This window comes from Panthera leo, chromosome D2 (genome assembly GCF_018350215.1).
Source record: "Panthera leo isolate Ple1 chromosome D2, P.leo_Ple1_pat1.1, whole genome shotgun sequence".
NCBI classification, from domain to species: Eukaryota; Metazoa; Chordata; class Mammalia; order Carnivora; family Felidae; genus Panthera; species Panthera leo.
This window is the reverse complement of record NC_056689.1, coordinates 45064106-45089548: the sequence shown is the minus strand read 5'-3', so window position 1 is coordinate 45089548 and position 25443 is coordinate 45064106. Positions and strand designations below refer to the sequence as shown.

The following is a 25443-nucleotide window of genomic DNA, read 5'->3' as shown; positions in this document are numbered from 1 at the left end:
CTGCTAAACCCAGCACAGAGCTGTTTGGACTCAGTGAGAATTGGAGTCCCTTCATGCAGGAGCACAGAGCCCACAGTGAGGAAAAGACAAATCGCAGTGATTCCAAGGGCCCCAACAGCTTTACTTGGCTCCTGCCTGAGAAGCTATATGACTGAGGACACAGTCTGCCTTTGAGGACCTAATAGATTAAGAAACAGGCAAACCAGTAACATAATAATTAAACACCTGGTTTAAAGGTGTCAGGGGTCAAAAGAAAAGGCAAAGGGCTTATATGATGAGCTTAAGGAAAAAGCAAGAATTTTAATTCAAGGATAGCTTCCAGAAGATGTGGCAATATTAACTAGGCTTTGATGGATGGGAAAGACAGGGTAACAGGAACCATCAGGGAGACTTCTTGTGGAGTGAGTAGTCTGTTTGGCAGCAGAGTAGGTTTAACTCAAGGTAGGGCTGGGAGATGAGGCTGCGCATGTCAGCTTGGGGCCATGGCCATAGCAGCTCATAGTGCCAGCACACAGGACCTAGATCTCCTGCTGTGAGCAATAGGGAGCAACAGATGATTCATGATTAGAGGTCTGACATGAGTAAGGTAGTGCGTTAAGAAGAAAAGTTTGGCAAAAGTGGGTAAAATGAATGGGAACAAGAGCTAAAAGCAGTAGGGAATTCAGCTGGGGATCTATGGTACCAATTTAGCCAAGGGATAATGAGGGTCAACAAACCAGAAGACAGTGGACAGGAGCAGGAAAGAGAGGGATGTATATGAATGGCTGGCAAGGGGGAAGATAATTTCTTTGAGATGAGAAGAGTTGAGCTGGGGAAGACAGGCAAGGAAGGAAGGGCAGTGAAGCTCCAAAAAATGTTACAGAAGAGAGGCCAAGTGGAAGTCCCTCCTGCAAGAGTGTGTAGACGTCTATCTCCTTTTGCATGCAGCTGTCTGTGTGAGCAACTATCTGTGTGAGTGCCTGTGTGTGTGCGTGCACATGCATGCGCACATGAGAGAGAGAGACAAACAGGCAAACAGACAAACACTATTGGGGTGTTGTGAGTGTAAGGATGGACACTCCTCCCTTCCCAGAAGGCCACACATCTTACAGACCTCAGAATTCCTTACTAAGGTTATAGGAAGCTCTGGGGTTTGGGAAATGGACCCCAAAGCAGAAGAATTGGGATGGGGCAGGGAAACTGTCATGCACCTCTCCCTGGCTGCTCGTTCATCATTTGCAACCTGTGTTGGTGACTTCTCACAAGCATGTGCTTTCTCCCCAGCCCGAAACTGCGGATATCCTTCATCACCTACTCCACAGAGGGCCACACCCTCATGAAACTCACCTCAGATAAGTAAGTGCCACATTGATCCCCAAGACAGGCCCAGTGGGTGAGACTGATGAAACAGCCAGGGGGAAAATGGGTTCCCTGAGATCACAGTGGGGAGCCCACTGCTGTGAAGACTACTGGGCAGGCCTGGACTCCACTGTATACCCTGATGCCCAGGTCTAGCTCCCCTGCCCTCTCAGACCCCTGGCTGCTCTGACAATGGCCAACCCTGTGCAGCTTGACTATCTCCACCCCCTCTAAGCTTTGCCTTTCACCTGCCTGAGTCCTTCTATCTTCATTGTTCCCTGTTCTTAGAACAGGCTGGCTGTGAGGACTCCCAGAATTTTTTGGAGCAGGTGTATGTTTTCTTTATAAATGGTGACCTGCATTAAGAACCTGCTGTTGTGTGTCACTCTCTACCTTGGGCCAGTGGGGATTCCAGTGAGAAAAAGTCATAACCAGGGAGGAAGGGTTGAGCAGCATCAAAGTTTTGATGGTCTCAGTGAAGGGATCTTGTTCCTTAAGTGGGTCTGAGACATGGGACCCCAAGAGTGGGGTCCTAAGCATCAGGCTGGGAGAGGGTGCTTGAGAAAGTCATGACCACCATCCTAGGTTGGCCATGGTGGGACCAGCAGTTTTCCCAAAGTCTGTAAACTGGGAATTATGGAGCTTTGAGTAGCTGGGTAAGGAGGTTAAGATTCTCAAAAGCACAAATGACTGGAGCCCAATTCAGAGAAAGTTAAGCATCAAGGAGAGGTTGAGCACCCTCAGGACTAGATGGGCCCCAGTATTTGTGGCACAGAACCGCATTCAGGACCATGGGAAGAAGCCAAGAGCAACAGAGTGAACAGCCAACCTGCAGGGGAGGGGTGTGGTGGTGTCAGTGCATGGAGACAGCACTCTCCTGCCTGACTCCAGGACAAGCAGGAAGAGAGGGCTGACAGCTCCAAGCACTAGTGGAGGCACAAATTTGTGCATAGGTGGGGTTTTGCATTAGGACAGAGAGACCTGAGTGGGGTTGAGGTGGAAGGAAGCAAGTCCATTAAGAGAGACGCTGGCAGGTGGCAGAGAGATACAGGGCTGCTGGGCAGGGGGCTCTGGAGGAAGAGCTGCCCACTGGGGAGGGTAAGACCTCTGCCTCCTCCAAGGTGGGGGGCTCAGGGCCCAGATGTGAGAAGCTGTGGGGGGGGGCCCAGGTAGGGTCTCCATGGTCATCTCTGGAGAGTGAACAAAGTAACATCTTCCCCAAGCCAGGGTTCAGGAGTGGGAGTGGGGCCTAGGGGAGTGGAAATGGTGTGAAATTGGTGGGAAGGGGCAAGATGTGCATTTGGGAAGACAACTCACACTCAGATCAGGGCCCTAAAGCTGCCAGCTCCCAAACCCCCACAGGACCTTGACTGGAGCTGGGCTCAGCCTGGATTGGCCTTCCTAAACATGCTCCACTGCCTAGGAGTTGAGGAGGCCTTTGGCAGGGAGCCTGGGAAGGACCTCATGCAGAGAGAATCCAGGAGGGGACACTAGAGCCTGATATAGGTGTGATTCTGGAGGGTCTGCAGAGAATGTGGGAGCAGGGATGGGACCCTGCTTAATGCTTTCTGAGCCCTTTCTGCTAGGAGAGAGTAGGCTGAGGAGACAGAGTTGAAAGGGGGTTTGTTCTGGGTACTAGAAAAGCCAGGGGCCCAGAGGCTAGGAAGCCCCAGGGTTGATGGTGAGGAGGGTGACGACAGGGAAGAGATGGAGGGGATCCAAGGGGTTGAGACAGATGTTAAAGAGTAAGAAGGACTCTAGGAGACAAGGAGCTGGTATCCCCTCCGTGGACATAGCTGGGAGCAAAGTTAGAGGAGCAACACTCCCTGGGGAGAGCCTGCTTGGGCAAGAAAAAGCCTGGGGGCTCCTAGGCTAGACACTGGGAAGGGGTGGAAGAAAATCTTCTGGTATGTGGTGAGGAGGGAGAGGGCTTCTGCTGAGTGGAACAGCACCTGGTTTGGCCTCCACTGTCCATGGGTGCCAGGCCTCACCTCCTGGGCTGGGTGGGACTGGACCTGGGGCTCTCAGATCTCACCCCACAGCAACATCTCCACTTCCCACAGTGAGAAGCCCTCTCAGGGTCCCAGCTCTCCTAGCCTTGCTGTGCCAGCTCGGCCTGTCACATGGGATTATCCTGAACCTAGGGCCCCAGTCCCACCTGTGAAATCCCCCTTAACAGCAGCCGCCTGGCCACATACCCATGGCAGCAAGGGGAGCACTGCCCCTCCACCTGCATGGGCAGCCCTCGAGGCACTTCCCCAGCTTTTGGCCTTTTTCTTCAGGAGTACGTGAACCCAGGAGCCCTAGTTCTCTCATTAAGCAGCTTGCTTCTTCCTTTGGTGTCAATCCAGAAGGGGAAGTGGCTTTTTTGGGGTGGTGGGAGGGCAACGAGCCAACCTCAGGATTCTGTGATAGGGTAAGATGGGACAGGGCAGGGCTATCAGCAGGATGACCTTTTCCAAACTCAGCCTTACCTGCTGAAGGAAGAGTGTGCCTTCCCAAGGGACCCAGTAGGTGCTAGAAGCCCTGCCAGTTACACTGCGAGTACAGATTCACAGTGGCACATCCATGGGTGTGCCCCACATTCACCATGGATGATCAAGGCAGGGCTCTTGAGGGTCCCCCAGGTAGTGTGCCTGAGACAGTGGTGAGTGCAGAAAAAGCCAGGCCATACCCATGGGAGCAGCAGAGCAGCCTCCCCCCACCCCATGCTCACCAGATGGGGGACAGAGGAGGCCTGAGCAAGGCCTGTTCATATCAAGGACACAGAGCATAAGGTCATGACCAGGCTACTTGATTTGTATTCTGTCCCGACTAGACAGGTCTGCACAGTGCACAGTGGCTCCAGGATGGCTTGGAGATGTTTTGTTTTTTCGTTTTATTGAAATATAGCTGACACACATTAGTTTTACATTAGTTTTAGGCGTGTAACATAGTGACTTGACTCTTCTATACATTAGCTGTGCTCACCACAAGTGTAGTTACCATTTGTCACCTACGACATTATTACAACATCCTTGACTATATTCCCTTTGCTGTAGCTTTCATTCATGTGACTTTTTCATTCCATAACTGGAAGCCTGTATCTCCCACTGCCCTTCATCCATTCTGCCCGTCCCCACCCTCCCCTCCCCTCTGCAACCATCAGATAATGCTCTGTATTTATGAGTCTGTTTCTGATTTTTGTCTGTTTTCTTCTTTGTTTTGTTTTTTGGATTTCACATATAAGCGAAATCATATAGTATTTTATCGTTCTGTCTGACTTAATCATTCGACATAACGTCGTCTAGATCCATCCATGTTGTTGGAAATGGCAAGATCTGTTAATTTTCATGGCTGGCTAATGTTCCATTGAATATATACACCACATCTTCTGTATCCATTCATCTATCATTGGACACGAGTTGCTTCCAGACCTTGGTCATTGTAAATATTGCTGCAATGAACGTAGGGGTGCCTGTATCTTTTCAAATTAGCATTTTCATTTTCTTTGGGTAAATACCCAGTACTGGATCATATGGCATTTCCATTTTTAATTTTTTGAGGAACCTCCATAATTTTACCCACAGTGGCTGCACCAGTTTGCATTCCCACCAGCAGTGCACAAAGGTTAGCTTTGGGCTCTTTTTAATAGTCAATACCTCATACCACCACAATCCCTTTTCTGATTTTTTTTTTCAGAAATGAAATAAGTGATGGTCTTAATAAACTTCAGAATACAGTGCCTACTGGAGCCACAAACATGCATGAAGGATTTAAAAAGGTACCGAATCTAGAGCAGAGATGCTTTATGGAGTTCTTAGAGTATCCTGGGTCCTCCCACCCAGGACTCCAACACTCCTTCATTTCCTTGCAGGCAAATGAGCAGATTGAAAAAGCAAACTCTGGAGGTAAGCTTCCTGGTGACTTCATTACAGGCAGGTGTGGGGACAGAGCCAGTCCTGGACCTCAACGAGGTGCAGACCCTCCTTGGCCCCTTCCTAGCGCTGATTCTTAGAGCAAGGTGCTTGCCCTCTCTGTGCCACAGGTTCCTCCTCTGTGCAGTGAGGATGAAAACCACCCCCAGTGATGAGTCTCAGAACCACATGGGATCATGTGTGTACCATCTAGGCTCTTGGTAACTGTGAGGTGCTTGACCAACACTTGGGCTGCCTGAACAAGAAAAGCCAAGGGAACCAGGAGCAGACAGGATTCTGTTTTCAGAAAAAAAGAGCTGGATTTCCCCTTTGCCCACACTTTGTCTCCATCACATCTCTGGCCCTGGTGCCTTTTCCCTGTGGTTCCTTCCCTTTGGTTGATGTCATCCTGTGACTGTGCCTCCAACACTGGAAACGGCTGTGCTCTGCCCGGAACCATGTTCATCTAGGTTAGGGCTCCAGCTCTTGCCAGGAAAGAAGCATGGGCCTGGTGGGGAAAGGCACTGAGCTGGGCACGGCATCCTCAGCCCGAGAGCCTCTGACCTCACCTTCTGGATCCCTGGGCCTGTGGATACAGCAGGTCTTTCTGCACGTGCTTGCCTGAGCCAGAGTCCCGCCTTCCACCGAGCTGCGAGACACCTTGTACAGTCGAGTCTGGCTGTCACTCCCTTTGCTCATCTAAAAGGCTGACGCTTGTCCAGTGAAGCCAATGGAATTGCCTTTCAGGGCAAAGGTTGTGAGTCTGGTCATAGTGACCGTAGTAGGAAGGGCTGGAGCAGGGCTCAGTACCATCTGTAATGTGGGTCCTGTCTAAGTCCCCTCCTCCTTCCAGGACTGGGCTTCTAGTCCTCCAGGCACTTCTGATACTGGGTGCTAAGGTCGGGTGCCTGTCCTCTGGAGGAGGAGGTGTGAGGAACAGTGCTGTGGACCCAGCAGCCTACAGAGTGTCACTTGGGTGCCTTTACTGACCAGGCCACTTGCTTTTTCTGCAGAAAACAAAGTTCCTTCCATGATTATCTCCTTGACAGAGGGAACACTGCTACCAGAGTCCTTTGATGAGACTAAGTACGAAGTGAGTCTAGTCCATCATTACCAGTATTTTGTTCCACATAGTTAGTGATTTATACTTACCACTTTCCTTCTCTTAGGCTGCAAAGGCTCGGAAAATGGGGTCAACCATTTATGCCATTGGTGTAAAAGACTATAGGAAAGACCAGGTAATTCCAAACAGGTAACCAGGTGCCACCTATAATCCTAGATGAGGAACTTTCAAAGACGGCTTTCCCAGGGTTGCCCAAGGATGCTTCTCGGTAGAGGAGAATAATGGCTAACAAGGAAGAAATGAATAACAAGTATCGTGTCAAATCTCCACACCCAAAGTGCGAAGTAAAGTAAACTAAGGGCTTTCCCTTCCCTAATGGTGGGCTGCTGGCCAAGGCCAGGGTCTGGCCCTCAGAGTCTAACATGGCATGAGCCAAGAGACTGCCTCCTGGAATGGGGACTTCTGGGTCCTAATCCCCTACCTATGCACCCAAGTCACCTCCTCTCCCTTGTAGCTGTTGGAAATTGCAGACAGCCCAGAACACATGATTGGAGTGGACAATGGATTTAAGGAACTGAGAAGCATCGTAGAACCAGTGAGTAAGGGATGTGAGAAAGGGGATGGGGTGACATCTCACCACAACCTCCTGTACACTGTCCCTGACCTGCCACCCCTCTTTCTATTCCAGCTCACAAGTAAGGCGTGTATTGAAATTACAAAAGTAGAGCCTTTGCATTTGTGTGCAGGAGGTAAGAGCTAGAGTCACTGTTGTAAACACAGGGATGTATGTTGTGAGTATGTGTTGTGTGTGTGGTGGGTGTGATGTGAGCATGCAGTTTCAGTGTGTGGTGTGTGTATGCATGCGTAGTTGTATAGACGTGTGCATTGGATATGTAAGCAACTGTATCATTTTGTAAGGTGTTCATGCCAGGAATGATAAGTGGGTATGTGTGTAATTCTTTTGTTTTTGTTTTTGACATAATTTGTATATATCTCTCTGTATAAGTTTAAAATATACCATGATTTCACATACACATATTGCAAAATGAGTACCACAATACGTTTAGTGTTATAACTTTTTTTTTAACTTTTATTTATTTTTGAGACAGAGAGAGACAGAGCATGAACAGGGAAGGGGCAGAGAGGGAGGGAGACACAGAATCTGAAACGGGCTCCAGGCTCTGAGCTGTCAGCACAGAGCCCGACGCGGGGCTCGAACTCACGGACCGCGAGATCATGACCTGAGCTGCAGTCGGACGCTTAACTGACTGAGCCACCCAGGTGCCCCCTGTTATAACTTTTTAAAATATCAGAACCAGAAGTTTAATTAAGAAATAAGAAAAAGTATATTTTGAAAGCCCTCAACAAAATGCCAGCAAATGGAATCTGAATCTGACAACATGTAAAAAGAAGAGTCCATCAATAATAATTAGGTATCACCCCAGCAATGCAAGTCAATTCAGTATTTGAAATATCAGTGTAACTTACCACATCAGCAACATGAAGAAAGAAAAACATGATTATCTCAAAGGACGAATAAAAGAATTGGAACAGTTCAATGGCCAGCATCATACTAGAAACATAGTCCGACAAAAGGTATCCACACAAATACAGCAAACAACACACCTTGTTCTGTGGGGAACGCCTCTCCCCGACATCTGGAACTTCACAAGCGTGCCCTCTCCCCCCCTACAAAGGTCCCTGAGTCAGTCTGGTGAGGACATCCTGTGCAGTGACTTTTGTGATAGAAGCCCCCTCCCTGCGATGAGCTCTGTGTGTACAGGCTTATATGTCTCATCATGGAGACTGGTACTGAGGAGGGTGGATAAGCACACTTACTCCCCTGGTAACAGCACACACAGCTGGATCTGGCCAAATGCAGACCCAGAGACCGGGTCGGCCTCTGTGCTCTTAACTGTAAGGCTATCGTGCAGTAGACCATGGGGTCAGACACAGCTGTGTTCAGATCTGGCTCTGCTGCAACCTGGAGCAAATTACCAAATATCTGTGAGCTCCCCTTTCGTCTCCAACAACACCCACTAGCACATCTCTCGTAAGACGTAAGGCCGCGCGATCTTACAGGGACCGGCACAGGATCTAGAAGCTGGGAAGCCCTAACCAATAGTAGTGGTACTAATAGTCCCACCATCCTTGACGCCTCCACCCCAAGGCTGAGCTCATGGGCGGGGGGGGGGGGGGGGGAGGACATAAAATCACCAGTATGAAAGCGTCTCCCGCTGAGCCAGCTGTTGGCAGCAGCTCTCCGACTCTTCCTGTCTTCTTAACCAACTCACAGTGAGAGGTTGGAGGCGGGCAGGAGACTCCCACACAAGTAGGCTCTTGCCCTGCTTCTGCTTTAAAGCACCCCGCCGTGCAGCCGACCTGACAGCTTCATTCCTCTGATTATGTCCCCTGCACACACGCAGGTCATGGCGTCTGAGCAGCATGTCAAACTGCAGGTGCAGACATCAGTCGTTGTCCATCCCCCATGGCGGCCTGGCCAGGGTTACAGGTGCCTGCCACACACCCGCTGACAGCTCAACTAGCATTTCCTGCTCTGACCTTTAAGATTGTCGCCCTCTTGACGAAAGCTGCCACACGACATGACAGTCACTTGGAGGCAAAGCTCAAGGCAGGAACCTGGACCCCAAATGAAATAGAAAGAGCCATTTCATCAGGCTGTCATTTGAAATAAATCAGTGGGTCAGGGTGCCTTGGGAAGCAGACAGGGCATGAGCACGACACTCCTGACCTCTTCAGTCTCTCAGGGTGCTCTCCAGGATGAGGCAGAGAGGCCTCTGCTGGCCTTCCTGCCTCTAGGCCTGTGCTCCGCACAGGACCTCAGGGCACTGAGAAAGCCCCTTCCCTAACCCCAGCCTGGCCTGGAAGTCTGAGGCCCCTGGCCCCACAGCAGGGCCAGTCAGGTCTTCCCTCAGCTCTCAGGCTGGGGGTGTCACTAGGCTTCCTACAAGACCCTACTTCCCCCCACTTTACAGGGTCCAGCCCATCCATCCTTTGACGCCACACTCACAGGAGGTTCATCCTTGTCCCTTTCTTGGTTCACTGGCCCCTCTGGATTCCCACAGCCCTTGGTCTGTCCTTCTCATTAGTCGCTTCTCACCTTGAATGTGCCATGACTTCTGCTTGGCTGTGTCACGGTTGATTCTTCTCATTCAGTTCTTTGATGTGTTACCAACCTTTTATGAAGGAAATTTTCAAATGTACAACAAAGTGGAAACAACTGTGCAATGAACACCCCTGTCTCCACTACCTGGATTTTGCAGTTAATATTTAATATCTCACCATATTTCTTTAACATTTATCTAATCAGTGCTCTCTCTCTCTCTCTCTCTCTCACACACACACACACACACACGCACACACACACACGCACACAACCACACACAGTGCATCTTATTTTTTTATGTGTTTCAAGTCAATTACAGACATCAGGCTACCTCACTTCTAAAGCCCATCATTCTGCATATCTTTATTTATAGAAATATTACTTAAGAGCTCTCCTTAAATTTCAGCAAACTTCAGTGTATTTTTTGACAACTTCTGAAAAATGCACACTCCAGGAAGACAGAATTTACCATTGTCCCTGGAAAATCCCCTCAGATCACTTGCCAGACAATCCTTGTCCCTAACCCCTGAAGGCAATTCTTCTCAGTTTTTCCTCCATAGGCTGTTTAATCCTTTAAAATCTCTTCTCAGTAGACTCATGTAATATGAAAATTGTATTTAAACATTCTGTTTGGCCAGGTACTCTTGGCACAGTGGTTTGGAGAATCATCACTCCTGTATGTTTGTTGGGTATACTTGGATTTTTGTGTCTGGGAGGACAGCTAGAGGTGGCACCTTCTCATTCTTTTTCCTGTGTGTGGCTGGCCCAGAGCGAGTGTCTACAAAGCCCAACAACCATGGCACATCAGTGGTGGCACATAGTAGGACACAGGGCAGAGGCGGGCTTTTCTCTGAGAGCTTATGGACAGGTCCTGCAGGGTGGCCAGGAGACTCACTGTGTGCAGAAGGCAAGGCAGACTGTGGGGCAGTAGGACCCAGAAGGCAAAAGCAGTGCAAAGACACCATTGCTACCAGCTTGGATAGCTACTGTCCCTCTACAATGAGGTTCCCCTTTTTCTACTACTACTGCCTCCCAGAAATAGCTACCATATATAATTGATCATATAGATTCAAATAGATATTTACATAAGCTTTTCAAGGTATTTTTACATTAATGGGATCATGCAGTTCATAACATTTTCCAGCCATCTGCACATACTCCATTACACGGATGGGGGAAATTTCTTTCATTAGTCTCCCCTGGTCGATATTGTGGCTACAGCAGGCTGTGCACACCCTGAGGCTCACCTCTCTGTGGGCATGGGTCAGGATTCCCCGGATCAATTCCAGAAGTAGAATTGTGGCATTAAGAGGACACACAGCTTAAACGTTGGTCAGTAGAGTCGAATTTCTCCCAAAGAGCCCGTGCTGGGCAACAGATGGTGTTCCCAGAGCCCAACCCTCCCAGGACAGGTCACTTCCACCTGGTGCCCTTGTCAGTCTCATGGTTGGTTGGTTGTCCTTCCTCACTGCTTGGCTTCCTCCTGACCTTGTCAGTGGGCTGCCTGCCTTCCCAGCTCCTCTCTCTGGAGCCCCAGGAGGCCTGATGTAGAACTCTTCCTCCAGAAAGAAAGTTCTCATAAAGAAGGATTGGTCTCCCTGCCAGGGACTGGATGGTCCCCGTGCCACCCGAGAGCAGGTACACAGTGGGACTCTACCTAAGAGACATAGCTCCCTGCAAGCCAATGTTCATCCATCCTTGGCTTCATTCTCCTCCTGTGTGTGTTACTGTTGGAGGAATTGGGTGAAGGGTGTTGGAACCAAGGAGCAGCTACTAGACAAAGCAAAATCCTTTAAGTCCACATCTCTTCTGCTCGAAAGTCTGACACCATCACCCTGCCTTCCACTTACCGAGACTTGCCAGAGTGATAAGACCCTCTAAAGGGGCAGTGCCTTGGGGACACAGAGGGTGCTGCTGCGGAGAAGTGGTGACTGAGCAGGGCCTGAAGGCTGCAGGGTGCACACTTTGGGAAGGGGGTCACAGGCATATGGACAGCACGTGCTCTTCCTGAGAAGTGCAGGCACTATGGGGCCATCCCTCTGAAGCAGCCTCATGATAGCTACTCAGAACTAAGACAAGAGCAAAGGGGGCAGAAGTGGGTCCTGGAATGGGTACTTGAAGTCAGGTCCTGGCCCTGTACCTGCCAGGGGTCTGGAGGAGGCCACCTGCCCTCTCTTAGCCTCAGGTTCCCTCTCTGTAAGCTTGGGTAGGAATGCCTAGCTCACGGGTATTAGAGGTTAAGGAAAGTGTAGATCGGCCCATAGTATACGCTCAGTTAGTGAGGAGTGTCATTTTGGATGAACACCGGTGTTACATGGCTTGGCCTGGCACAGATTTGCCCACTTCTGGTTCCTTCTGCCTGTGTGCTTGTGGCAGGAAGGCTCTACTCACTATTTTTGGCTCCTCTGGAGCCTGATCTGTCCACATGCAGCCAGCTGACTGTTCCCTTCTCTGCCTGTATCTAATTACAGTGTGGGCTGTCAATTTACAGTTCTGTCTTGCAAGGAAATGCTTCTTTGCAATAAAAAATCCTGGAATATAAATTGCAGATGACACTTCCTTGAGACTGAGAGCCAAAGCTCTGCTCAGGGTGTCCCTAGCCAGGCTGGCGAAAGGGTGCACAGGAGATAAGCCCAACTGCTCCTTCCTGGCCAATCACAGAGCCCTGTGTCATGGTGGGAAGGGTCCTTATGAAGTGTGAGCCTTGAGCAGGCAGCCTGGCACAACTGAGTTCAAAGCAGCATTGTACTGTTGGTTACTGTGTGTGGGAGAGGACGTGTCACTTACAGACATCAAGCCTCCGCTGGGTGGACCACTGCCATCAGTGCCCTCGGGGGCCAGGCCGGTGCCGTGAGCAGGAGGCATGTGTCAGGCCAAGCCAAGGATGGTTGATTGCATGTGGGGTGTAGTGCAGTAAGGCAGGCGCTGGCCCCTGAGGAGCTCCCCTGATGTGAACAGGGCCCAGCCAATGGTTGTCATGCAGAAGTATGAACCCACCATTTCCAGGTGGTCCCATTTTTGAAGAATGCTAGTGATCTGGGTTATTAGGGAAAATGTGAAGGCTTTAAGTGTTGATACCCATTTTTGGAAGACACTTGAATGCCTAACAAACCACAACAGCAGCCAACATTGAGCCACAGGCCCAGAATCTATTTTCTTCAAAGCAGAGAATTTGCAAACACTGCCCTGATCAATGGGAGTTGCAGGGAGACCTGAAGCAGGAGAAATAAGGGCAGCCAGGTCCAAGGTTGTGCTATAATAAAGGTTGTGTAAATAAATAAATTGAGCTAGGGCAAACCAAGCTTCCAGGATTGGAATGACCCAGTCTGGGACAGGAGGCAGTGATGGAGGCTAATGACCTTGGGCTTGCAGTTAAAGACCCACATGTTATCCTGGCTAAATCCTTAGGGATCCAGTCTACCAGCTGTCTTCTGTATCCCCTAGTGTTTGCTTCAGGGGAGGCTCAGCAGCCTGGTGAAGGTCTAGGGTCTAGACCTGCACCTCACATATCAGTGTCTCCACACTCAAAGAGGAAGTGCTTGCTGAACCCCAGGTGGGTTATGTGTAGTCCACGAAGCCTCAGGCAAAGGCAGGGGAAGAGCAATCATGTGAGACTTCCAGAACCACAGCTAAGACAGGATTTCTTCCATGGGGGATTCTTTGTGCAGGGTCCCAGAATCTTAGCATATACAGAGGATGAGGTTGGATCCCTTTTTGGACTCCAAGTATCGGGGTGAAGATGAGAGGCCCCCCTACAGCCTAAATCTCCCCTGTTACTCAGAGTGGACCCTCCATTACACTGGGTGAGGATCTGGCCTCCAGAGGTCAGCCTTGTTTGTTTCAACATGTTTGCTTCCTGAGAATTCCATTTTGTGGGGGGACATGCCTTGTAAGACAGAGGGAAGGCAGCCCTCAGCCCCACCTTACACAGACCTTTGAATGTTGCTTTGCAGAAGACTATGAAATTATGATTTCTGGAAAAGGATTTAATAATGCAATAAACAAGGAGGAAGTTATTTGTAGATTCCGCTTCAGCGATGATAAATTCTTAGGTAAGTAGCTCTCTTGGTGCCTCCAAGTGACAAACTCCCTACAACAGGCTGCCTTCCCCTCAGCCAGCCAAGTTTTCAGAGCCCTTGCTTACCATTCACTGTGGGTCCTGTGAGGATAGATCAAGTAAAAGGAGAGACCTGGCTGGGAAGCCTGTTGACCTATACCTCAAAGCTGGGAAGTCATCAACCACAAGAGCCTCTCCTAGCAGGGCTTTAACCCTTGCCAAGAATGGCTGTGGTGTGCTGGGTGTGCCCCAGAGCTGTATTCCCCCTACCTTGGCTCAGCTCTCACTGGCCCTGAGAGACAAGGACCCGAATCTGTTGAGTCTGCTGGCGAGAAACACAGGCAGCCCTGGACCAGGTGCACTGGGAGCTTCACAGGAGAATGTGTGCATCTGGGATTGACACAGGATGCCAGCTTCCAGGCCCAGGCCCAGGAATCCTGGCACAGGCACACATTACTTGTCTGACCTTGACCAAATGAGGGTTCTATTCTCAGCTTCTTTTTCCTCTACTGCAAAATGAAGCCAATATGATAGTCGAGCTAAACCATATCACCTATGTAAGCCTATAATGTAAGGAAATACTCAGGCATCAGGTATTCCTCCATGATGGGTGAGTGGCCAGTAGAAGCACATAGATGTGCCCCCACACTGAGATGGGTGTGATCCTCCCCAGAGAGCAGGGTGGTACAGTAGGACTATCTCCCACTGAGCCCCCAGTGCATTCATTGGACCTGAGATTATGTGCAGTGATGTCTTACTGCAGGGCCATCTGGTAAATCCAGAGCTACCTCCAGACATCACAACATTACACGGTAAATGTTTCAGTCCCTTAAGGGAAATGGTGTCTCTTAGGAACAGGACAGGCCCCACATTCCTAAGCAGCTGTCCCTTCCCCTCTATTCGCTGTGCCTTCTGTTGTTTATTGTGGTCTCAAGAAGTGTCCCTCTCCACATTTATTTTCTTCTTTGTTATTTCATTGTCTCCCTCCCATCCCTCAAATGTAGGGCCCTTGAGAGCAGGGACTCAACCTTTTCCATTCCAACCAGGCATTGCACAGGGCCTGGTGCATGGCAGGGGCTCAGAGGAAGGCAGCAAAGAGAAGCTGGCATCTGCCAGTGTTAGTCTGCTTGCCAAGGACCAGCTGAGGGGAGATGGATGGATGGACATGCTCCTTGACATTATTCTCTTGTGGTTTTCTCCTAGATAAAAAAGCCACCACTGTGGATGATAACACCATAACATGCTCAGGAGTAATGATACAAAAACCAGACCAGTAAGTGCCCAGGTCAAGGGCCACAGGTGCAGTTTTTGCCACTATGAAGTATATAGGTTGTGGGATGTCACCTCTGCTGGGGCAGCACATGTGTATCTCCCAAAGTCTCAGGGCATACTCTCCACTTCTCCTTGTTGGTGGTCACCTGAGATGCTCAGGGATATGCTATAGCCCAGTCTCTGCCAAGGAGGGAGACTACTGGAGATGATGTTCCCAGGGAAAGTCTTTGCTCCAGGTAGCCATCAGAGCTAAGCCAACATACTCTGCAAATTGAGAAAAGTCAGGATGGTGACACCCATCCACCCTCCTTGGAAACCTAGCCCATGGCCAGGAGGGCATCTGACCCCAGGCAGGACTCCTCATGCCTGGTCAGTCTTCACTGCAGAGATTGATCTCAAGGGCTTGGTGTGAGCTCTCCTTACCCATGCCATGTGCTCACTGGTGGCCCCAATCCCTGATGATCAGTTACAATGAGAAGAAATGGGGGATGTGGTTTGATCCACATGCAAGAACTATGTCTGTTGGGGCTATTTCTGTCTATCCACAATTTCTATGCTGCAGGTTGGTCCATGTGGAAGTTAGCCTGAATAATGCCATCAGCTTCATCAAGAGTGATGCTAACATCACCAGCGACAACTGTATGAGTGCCAGGGTAAGGTGGCAGGTTCCCTCCTGGGGCTGTCCAGAGCACTTACACTTAAGGAGCACATGCCCTGGGAGGCAGGAGAAGGGACACAGTGCCAATGGCCCAAGAAAGTACCTTGTGCAGACAGGGGGCTGGGATGACTTCTCAGAGCCAGTTTGGGGCCCTCAGCCCTTCATTGGCAAGCTGCCCACACATGGGGCTTGTGAGATGCCCTGGGAGTGCTTCCACAAGAGCACCTGCCATGTAGCCTTCTGTCCAGGTCCTGCAGAACCTCTGCTCTCTCTCTCTGGGAACCAGGTGTCCCTGAAGGCACAGGAAAGGGAACAGTTAGAGCTCTAAGCAGAGTCCAGAAATGGTGCTGGGGCTCTGCCACCCCGCCTTGCCCCTTGCCACCTCTGCTGGCCCAAGAATAGCAGTGGGGAGCTCGGGGCTCCATCCTGCATTCCAGCTGGGCAGGTGGGAGAGGCTGGGAGGCTAGTGTGTTAGGAGCCCGAGTCCAGAACCTCTGGGGCAGCGAGGTGCTCCAAACCAGGGCCCCAGGCACAGGGGATCTGGAGAGCGGGACCCACTGTGGCCCTGTGCAGTCAGGGTGTTTCAGCAGTTGCTGACACAGCTGAACCCACACACGCCCATCACTGCCCGCAAGCCCAAGCCCACTTGGGGAACACCCCTGTCATTTTGCAGAGGGCATCAGCCTCCCCTCTGCCTCTGCTGCTTTCTCGTGCTCCATCTCTGCTAACTCTCTGACCTCTGCTGGACCTTGCTCTCCGGCACTTGGTGGGAAGCTGCCAGGGCTGTGGGGAGGGCCTGGGACTCAGCTCAGGGACGGGCACGTGGGAAAGAGGGTGCTGCTCCCAGGTGCCCACTTCTCGGAGCTCCACGTCACCCGGGCACCTGGGGCGGGGCAGCATGACATGGGCGACAGAGCACGTTAGGCACAGGAAGAGGGCTGCCTGGGAGGAGCGATGCCCGTGCCTGATTGCCACCAGCCTAGTGTCCAGTCCCAGCTGGGAGGGTTCCAGCAGCACGGACAGTCCTCCGACTGTGTGTTCACTTGTGCCAGGACAGGCACTCACCGACCAGCAGACCACACTCAGCCATTTGTCCCTCAGGAGCCTAACTGACAGGCCGCCCTCAGCAGGCACATTTAGGAAAGAACTCAGGAGGAGCCTGAGTTCATGGGCCCCCACCCTGCTTCGCCCTCCTGGGCACAGACTCTGTCCCCTGTAGCTCCCCTGCGTCAGGGAAAGCCGAGCATTTGGTTTAGGGCAGGACTGCACCGCGTGCGGCTGAGGCGTGCAGTGAGGGCTGGCATGTCACACATGGGGATTCCGGTCCTTGTCAGGGCTCTGGGCCAGAGCCTCGGAACGAAGCCAGTGGTGGGCTCTGTGGCCCAGGGCTCCGCAGCGGCTCTTTGAGTGCAGTCTTGTCCTCCAGGCCTTCAGTGCTCCCTGGAGGTGGGGAAATCTGAGGTGAGTGGGAACAGGCGATGTGCAGGTGTAGTGTAAGGTGCTGGGGGGAGGCACCCAGTGAGGACCATCCAGATCTCCCCTAGACTTTTGACGTGTGCTTTCTGCAGAATATGCCATCAGAAGGTGATGAACCACCCTCTGCAGCTCCTCCTTCTCCAGAAGTCATGACTCCCCCGGAAAACCTGGCATCATTTATGCCACCTATCCAACCGATCTACTTGGTTGTGCTCCTCGCAGCCGTGCTCACAGTCCTGTGTCTTTCCTGCTGCTTCTGGCTATGCTGTTGCAAAAAGGTAAGTGATATCTTGAACATAGTACCATTCCCCAGGCCCATGCCAACAACTTGAGGGATACAGCCCCTACCCCTGCCCCATGATCCTGCCTCTGGGCGGGTTCCCATAAACTCCCAGGCCATGAGATGAGTAAACAAAGGCACAGACTGTGTCTACCATTCCTGGGCAGAAACTCAGCCTGCATCTCAGGGACCCCCTGCTTCATGCTTGTTTCCAGAGGCATCCTATGAGCTGCCCTGTCCTCTGGGGATAAGCCACCCCGGTACCCAGTGACAAGGGAGGCATCACAGCAGCCAGGCTTCTGGAGAACTCAGGGAGACCAAGCACCAGAAGAGGCCTCTGCTGCTGAGGGAAGAAAGTGGGTCACAGGAGGCATTGGGGGCCCCGAGGGACAATCCTGATGGTTGGGATGATTCCTAGACTCTGGGGCAACTGAGCTTTGGAAACCAGATCTCTGCGCACAGCCAGTGTGCCTTCCTTCCTTTCTCAGTCATTACTAAGAGCCAGGACATGATGGGCCCCATACTTGGCACACAGGGATGGGAAAGGAGCTGCCACCATCTTGCACACAGGAGCTCACAGTCTGGTGTCTGCTCTGGTATTGGTACCTGGGGGTGGCGGGTAAAATGTCAGCCTCATAGGCTGTGGCATCAGGGCCCTAGCAAAGGAGAGACACTGGCCTCCGGGGAGGGAGAAGGGCAGACGTACTGGCTGCTGGGTTTGCAAGGACCCGGGACAGAGCTGGGTGAAGGAAGAGGAAACCACAGAGGTGGGAAAGGACAGAGCAAAGCAGCAAGACAGAAGCAGGCCAGATTGCTGTGGAGGGGGAGCTGTGAGGACAGAAAGCGGGAGTGGGGGCTGTCAGCACAGAGTGGGGACTAGGGAAGGCTGCGGGCTGTGGGAGGTGAGGGGAGAGGAGGAAGGGAATTGGATGTGTTCTCTTGTCTTCATGTCATGGAAGGGCTCCTAATGAAAACTACTGCGTGGACACCTCCGCCAGGGACCAGGCACCCTAGTCTGGCTGTCTCCCTGTCCACCGCCAGGGAGGTCCGATATCCCTTTGATAACCCAGGAGCCTGAGCCTCGGGATGCTGGAGCCGGTTGGCCACATCCCATAGACAGTGGGCTCGCAGACTGACACCCAAAGCCCACGTTCTGTCCCACTGCTGCTGAGTAGGGTCCCCTTCTGTCTGCATGGCCGAGCCAGTGCCCTCATGCTCCTCCAGCCTATGTTCATGTCTCTTTAACATTCTAGCCCTGCAAGGAGCCACCAGTGCAGAAGATAGTAATGGTAAGTCCTGATTTTTGTCCTCATGTCAGTGTGCCTGGTGCCCACGCTGACCTTCACACAAGGGGTCCTGCTGCCTGTGGGATATTTCTACCCCCTACCCCACCACCTCTCACCTACCTGGGCAGAGAGAGCTGGCCGAAAGAAGAGGGTGATGGAGGGGCAGGGAGGGCCCTCGGGAGGACTTAGGACTCAAAACACCTTTCCCGAGTGTGCAACTCAGCCTGATCAAGAGCTGTGCCACTCAGTTAGCAACTTGGGGTAGCCTATTTCAGCAACGGCTGTAGACCCAAAAATATTGGAACTTCTGCCAGTTCCCAAAGGACAGTTCATAGCTGTACCTTCACCCGGTCTCACGTGAGTTCTTGGAAAAAGAGCTTCAGGTCTCAGGACCAGGTCGCCTCCTTCAGGCTCTAATGAATATCGGGCTGAATTTCACTGATCTTTATCCTTGTCACCTGGCAGGCAAGAGGCTTGACCGGGCTGGTACTGTGGGGAGTGCAGAGCTGGGAAGGTTGGAAGGGGTCTTCCCTGGCATGGAGTGTGAGTAAGGCCCATGCCGGGTTAGCACAGAGAGCAGGGATCTGGGGAGCGGGTATGGCTCACTCAGTGGCAGGGACACAGTGTCCAAACAGGGAGACCTGAGCCTGAGAGCTGGTAGGAAACAGCCCTCAGTGTCTGGGGCTGTACAGTAGCAGGTTACATTGTCACCTGAGGAGACTGGATGTGCCAGGGTCAGGTGAATGCAGCCCTGTCCTCCACCAATTCTTTACCCTGATGGCCCTCCTATCCACTGATAGCCGCAGGACCAGGCTTCTCCACCAAGGGCGGCACCAGGGCACAGAGGGACAGGACAGAGTTTGTTGGCCTTTTGGGGAAAAGCCATATCTGCAAACCAAAGGAGTTTGCTTGTTTTCACAAGGAGGACACTGTCACAGTACAGAGTGCTCCTCATTTGTCCTTGGTATCTCCAAATTCCCCTTGTCGAGTGGCCAGTGCTTGACAGCTGCTGGGGCAACAGACAGATGTCATGTGTCTGCATCCGGGAGCTGTCAGACCAGGAAGCAAACTGTACTTTCTCTTCCTAGGCACCCGTGAGGGAATGTATACAGCCCCGCCCAGTGGTGGTCCCTTGTAGGTGCCGAGGAGGTGGGATAAGACGGATAGAGGTGAGAAGGGCCTTTAGGTGGGGCTGAGGGACAAGGGAGGGCAGCCAGTCCATGGCCCTACATGAACCGTGGCTTGGGTGGAGATGAGCTTTGTGGGCACTACATCGATCACTGGGCACAGGAAAAACTGCAGAAGCCATCCCGATCCTGGGCCCCAGGAGAGGGCAAGACTGTGAGGGCTCTTGCCATCACCAACACCACTTGGAGCCCAGCACCAGGCTTGGAAGGGGCCCAGGTTTGCAGATGTTGGTGGCTGGCCACAGCCCGCCAGTCCCAGGCTGTCTGAGGTTTTCAGCGGCTCCAACAATGGCTTCCATTTTCCTGGCCAGCAGGCAGAGGGGTAAAACACAAGCTCAATCACAAACTGTCTCCCACAAGTCAGAAAAAGAATCCTTTAAGGAAAATTCTGAGCAAAGTTTGTTCCATGAGTCAGCTCAGCAAACTGAGGGACTAAGCTAACTACGTTGTCCTTGGACACACTGACATGGGGACAAGGGCCTCAAGGAGGAGGAGGCTGTGAGGAAATATCCTCACAGGAAGTGCTAGGGCCACACCCTGGGTGGGAGCTCCCAGCCCTGCAGGGGGGCATGAAGACAGGGTGGGGAAGCCCCAGGTGGCCCTGGTTGAGGAAGGAAGGACCCCATAATCTTCCTTCGTGAGCTTTGGCCTCCTCATGGTCCTGCATCTGAGGTGATGCACCAGTTGGAACCACTGTACCAGGGCCCGGGCACATTAGTCCTAGTCCGGCTGTCTCCCTGTTGACCCCTCAAGGAACCTCAGATGGCAGCTGGAAAGCCTGTGGACATTCAGCCTGGGTGTTCAAAGAAGCCAAACCGCCTCCAGACAGGGCAAAGGTCATGGCCTGGGGCTTGTTCCTGCTCACAAGGCACAGCCCCACCTGCCCCCTCAGTAGGGCCCAGAGAGGCCTGAACTGCAGGTCCTAAAGTCAGGAGGCCACCTGCCCCTGGGTCCAGGGCCTCTCACTGGTGTCCTCCCCTCCTCTCTCCAGAGCAGCCCCAGAATCAGCCCTCGTCCCCACCTGCTCCTGGTGTGCCCCAGTGCAGGCCCTTGTCCCCTTCTCCCAGCTCCTGCCCAGCTCCCTGATGCCCACATCACGTTCCCCTACAAGACCTCTCCTTGTGACCCTGCATGTCCCCCACCTTGGACCCTTCCTCTCAAAGTAGCCCCTGCCTTCTCCTCCTACACCAGAAATACAGACTCATTTCGGATTCCAAAACAATCTGTGACCTACACTGACACTGCCTGCCCTGAAACACACAAGGCCACCAGGCCCCTGCCCCAGGCGGAGACTACAGGGCGGCCTCGGTGTGTTCCTGGGGACAGAGCCCTCTGGAGCCATCTCAGGCAGAGGGGCCTCTACCCCTCTGGAGGTGACGGCCAGGCCCTGGAGCTTCCTCACAGCCACATCTGCTTTTCAGGGCAAACTGGACACCTTGTGTGACTTTGTGCAAGGCTGCAACCAGATCCCATTGATGTGGTGTCAGCCCAGGAACGCGGTAAGCAGGGGCACAGGGATGTTCCCTGGGCAGGCGCCCTTTTCTCTTTGCCCTTGGCAGCTGAGCTCAGGGACTATGGGTCAGAGAGCCCTGTCCAGGCATCGGCCGGGAGGATGCCCCAGACGAGGAGACGCGGTGCTCATGAGCCTCCCGTGTGGATTCTGGGTGGGGCGCCTGCATTTCCTTGCTGGTCCCCATCAGAAGGACAAGAAGCTTTCTTGGGGAGAGTTTTACCCGGTGCCTCCAAACTTAAGTGAAAGAGGCTGGAGAAGGAAGCAGGCCAACAAGTTCTCCTGACCCCCAGCCATCATCCCTCCCCACCGAGCTCCCCAACCTGTATCTGCTGGATCCACACCCTCATCCTCTGAGACTCTCCTGGGCGGCTCCCTCATGTGCCAGGAATGCTGGAGGGCATGGTGACACCCCCATGTTGTTGACCAACATTGCGTGCTTTTGCCAGCTAGTAGAGTCCCTCCACGTGCCACTGCCTGTGACAGTGGGGAGAAGCCTGCATGTTACAGGTGTCCCCCTTGGAATTTATTAGTTGTGACGGCTAATTGTTAGAGTTCCTCCTATGCCAGCTGCCAGTCTAAGAACTTTCCATAATTTCACATTCAATCCTGCCAGTAACTGTACGTGCAGGTACTACTAATATGCCAGTTTTACCAAGGAGGGACCAAGGCACACAGAAATCAAGCAACTTGCCCCAGGTCACAGAACCTGGGAGTGGCAGAGCTGGACTTGAACCCCAGGGCCTGCCACCACCCTTCTCACTGCCCTGCCCCCATCAGGTCAGCACTCATGAAACCATAATGGTTTCCCCAAAACCAATGCAGGGCTCAGAATTAGGGCCCATGAAGAGCATGCTCCTGGCTTGCCTGGGACTCATGTGCCTAAGCTTCCCCATGATCAGAACCTCAGACTGGGCCAGGTGCCTGGAGGACGTGGTGTCCCCAGTATCTATAGTGAGGGCTGCATTAGTCATTTGCTTGGTTCAGGCAAGCATGACTGTCCCTGGTGGTCAGGTGAGCATTAGGAGTCCTGGGCACGCCTGGGGGTGGGGACCCTGCTGAGGAGACTCATGGATGTGTGCTGACACCCAGCAGGGCCATGTCTGCTGTCAGAGGTTTCAAGGCTCCTCAGGAGACCACTGGGCTCCTGGCTCTGGGTCTGAACAGAACTCGCGGTCCCAGCCATGTTTGCACAGACGCCCATTCTGCATCTGGATCTCCTGGAGCCTCTTCCAGGGCCACAGCCCCATTATGGTCGCTAGCACCACACCGGCCTTGTGCCCTGAACCCACCCAGCCACGTCCACTCCGGGCAGAGGGACAGAGCAAGACATGGAGGGAGGCCCAAGACCAGAGGGAGGACAAGGGAGAGATACCAGAAAGGGCCATCCTACCCCATCGAGGGGAGGGCAGGGGCACTGGGCACCTTCTGATATGGTCCCTTTCCCAACCCCTACTGGGAGTGTCATGGATTGTGGGGCACTTGCAGCTGCCCAGCGCTCTGCCAGGCCCCTACCATGCCAGCTCTGGAGTCAGCCCAGTATTCTTTCAAGCTGAGAATGGCAGTGACCCCGTTTGTTTGCTGATGGGAAAACAGTCCTGAGAGGCCAGCAAAGTCACAGAGGCCACCCAGAGAGCAAGTGGCAACACCCAGGGCCATCTAAAGTAACCCTCCTCATCCTGAGCAGAGCTGGGAGCCCATAAGTAGGCCCTTTGGGTGTGGGCTCCCTTCCCACTCCTGGGTCCCTCCCATGTGACTTTGTCCCTCTGACCATCCTCCTGGAGACCCGAGTGTAGCTGTTTTCTTCAGGACCATCTCTCCCTACGCACATATACAGGATGACCCAACAAGACTCAGTCTACTTTCTTAATTTTGAGTCAAACCCTGGCTCCCATCTGAGGTCCTGATTCTCTTCCTTTGTTGCTTTATCCCAGGGGAGCCCATTAACTCACCAACAGGACCACTGCTAGGTCCGCCAGGAAATTGGGCCAACAGTGGCCAACCTTACCCTCCCCCACTGCACATGGTGCACGGTCACAGAGCTGTGTCCCAGTGTACATACCCTGCGTGTCCCCCACACAACGCCCTGTGCACAGCGTCTCCTTTCCTCCTCACAGCCACCCCGCAGGGACCACACCTGCCAGTGACACAGAGCTTCCCGAGGCCAGACACTGTTCTAAGTGTTTAATACAACTAACTCTTTCATCCCCCCCAAAAATCCATGGGGAGAAAGCCGAGGCCCCACACAGTTAAGTCTCCTGCCCAGAAGCCCTAGGGCCCGCATCAGGAGCTGACGCCTCACTGCCAGCCTGGCTCCTTCTCTTCTAGCAAGGTGGTCACTTCTCTGCATGTCACAGCTGTGGAAACTGAGCGCCTGAATTTTAGTGATGGACTCAATGTGACGGGGCTGTGGAGAGGTGCGGCAGGGCAGGTGATGACCCCCGGAAGGTTCACGTACAAGTCTAGGCTCCAACACCCATATCCTGCTGCCAGGGTCATAGGGAAACATCTGGACTCTGTCCACAGAGTCCACAGAGTCCATCTGTCCACAGCACAGTGTGTTATATATGCAAACAATTGTGAATGTCACTATGTTATTTTGATGGTATGCTGATAACAGACCTCCTTCTAAATATGAGCTCATGTATGTTTGCTGGGAAAGTGTTCTTCCATGGAACAATTAGAACCTGGATACAGATCGGCCTTATGATGTATTCATGCCAAGGAGCTCCTGAGTCCTCTGTCCTTGCCCATGGCACGGAGGGAGCTCCATCAGGGAGGGGGGTGTGACAAAGCTGGGACGTAGTTTCCCCTCTCCAGGAAGACTGAACTTGATAGCTGTCTGTCAAGCCAGTGAACTTTGAGAAGATCTCAGATCATAACCTTGGGGTTGTGATGCAGCTGGCTTTCCTGGGCTCTGCAACCCTCTCCTCCCCCTGACCCAAAACTCAAAGACACACACACGCTCACACACACACACACACACACACACACACACACACAGGCAACCCAAGCATGTGCAAGGACATGCTGACACATGCACACATTCCCCATGAAGTAGCAGGAAACGAGGTAATGGAGCCCATGCCCCAAAGCATGGAGATTCGGGCTAGCAGTCACCAATTTGCCAGTGGATCCAAGGTTAGTCCCTTCACTGTGCAGCACTGAACTGATGTAAACAGTAATTGGTCACTGCCTTAGGTCATCAAATGGTAGGAAGGCAGAGAGGAAGGAGACTCGCCTCCACCCCCAGACCCCTCCACTCAGCCCATGACACTTGCAACACAGTCTCAGGGTCTCTCTGGCCCTCCGCGTTCCCCCTGCCACGTGGGGCCCCTCTTTTCTCCCAGCAGTCCATGGGAAGATGCAGCCTGCAGCTCCCGGAGATGGACTCAGGCGTGGGAGACAGGACGGGCCTCCGCACAGGTGCCCCACAGTCATCCCTTGATGAAATCATAGAGATCCCACAGTGGTTGCTAGGTCTAGATAATCTGTTTATGCTCAGGAGTAAATAAGCAGAAATAAAGGAGCCTGAAATAAAGATAAAGATTCCAATCTGTTCTTAGCAGCAGCACACCCATGCACATGTGTAACGCAAATGTACTGACCTATAATGAAACCACAAACCTTCACTCACTGCTATAACAGAAGATTTGAATATGTGAAAACCTAGACCACATCGTCAGCTTTTCCCAAAGGAGCTCATGGTCTTAGCTCTCTTTTGGTGTAATTGTAATGAACATGCTTAGGGAACTTGATCAAACTCATTTAAAATTCTCCTCTAAAAATAGACATTTAAGAATTTTTGAAAAAGTAAGCAATGCAAGATTTACCTTATCCTATACTAAAACATTAAGCTCCAGCAATTTAAAGAATAAATATAATGATCCTATAGAATAATGGTCTCAATTCAACTAAACACTTATACACTGGAAGCGATTGTATAAATAAGGAATGGCCCCAGTTGGTGAGAGTATGTGTGTTTGCACATCTGTGTGAGCATGTGAACTTGAGAGTACTCACATATGTTTAATTATTAACATGATATTTTTTTGGTTTTATCTTTTTTTTGTTATGTTTTTTCATTTATATACAAGTTATATAACATATAGTGTAATAATGGTCTCAGGAGTAAAGTTTAGTGATTCATCACTTACATATAACACCCACTGCTCATCCCAAAAGGTGTCCTTCTTACTGCCTCTTGCCCATTTAGCCCAACCCCCCACCCAGAACCCCTCCAACAACCCTCAGTTTGGTCTCTGTATTTAAGAGTCTCTTATGGTTTGTCTC

General features: G+C 52.0%; 1 protein-coding gene across 1 annotated transcript in view; it reads left to right on the top strand.

Moving 5' to 3' along the window:
* LOC122201814 (anthrax toxin receptor-like) overlaps positions 1–24665 on the top strand; it is a 33464-nt gene extending 8799 nt beyond the window's left edge. The window contains exons 3-17 of the mRNA XM_042907793.1: positions 1264–1335; positions 5020–5101; positions 5195–5228; positions 6248–6327; positions 6404–6472; positions 6812–6892; positions 6986–7046; positions 13378–13476; positions 14685–14754; positions 15316–15406; positions 16980–17165; positions 18421–18456; positions 19542–19622; positions 21062–21139; positions 24504–24665. Of these exons, the coding sequence (XP_042763727.1) occupies positions 1264–1335; positions 5020–5101; positions 5195–5228; positions 6248–6327; positions 6404–6472; positions 6812–6892; positions 6986–7046; positions 13378–13476; positions 14685–14754; positions 15316–15406; positions 16980–17165; positions 18421–18456; positions 19542–19622; positions 21062–21139; positions 24504–24665 (1282 nt within the window). The remainder of the gene's footprint in view (positions 1–1263; positions 1336–5019; positions 5102–5194; positions 5229–6247; positions 6328–6403; positions 6473–6811; positions 6893–6985; positions 7047–13377; positions 13477–14684; positions 14755–15315; positions 15407–16979; positions 17166–18420; positions 18457–19541; positions 19623–21061; positions 21140–24503) is intronic.
* The last annotated feature ends 778 nt before the right edge of the window (positions 24666–25443 follow it).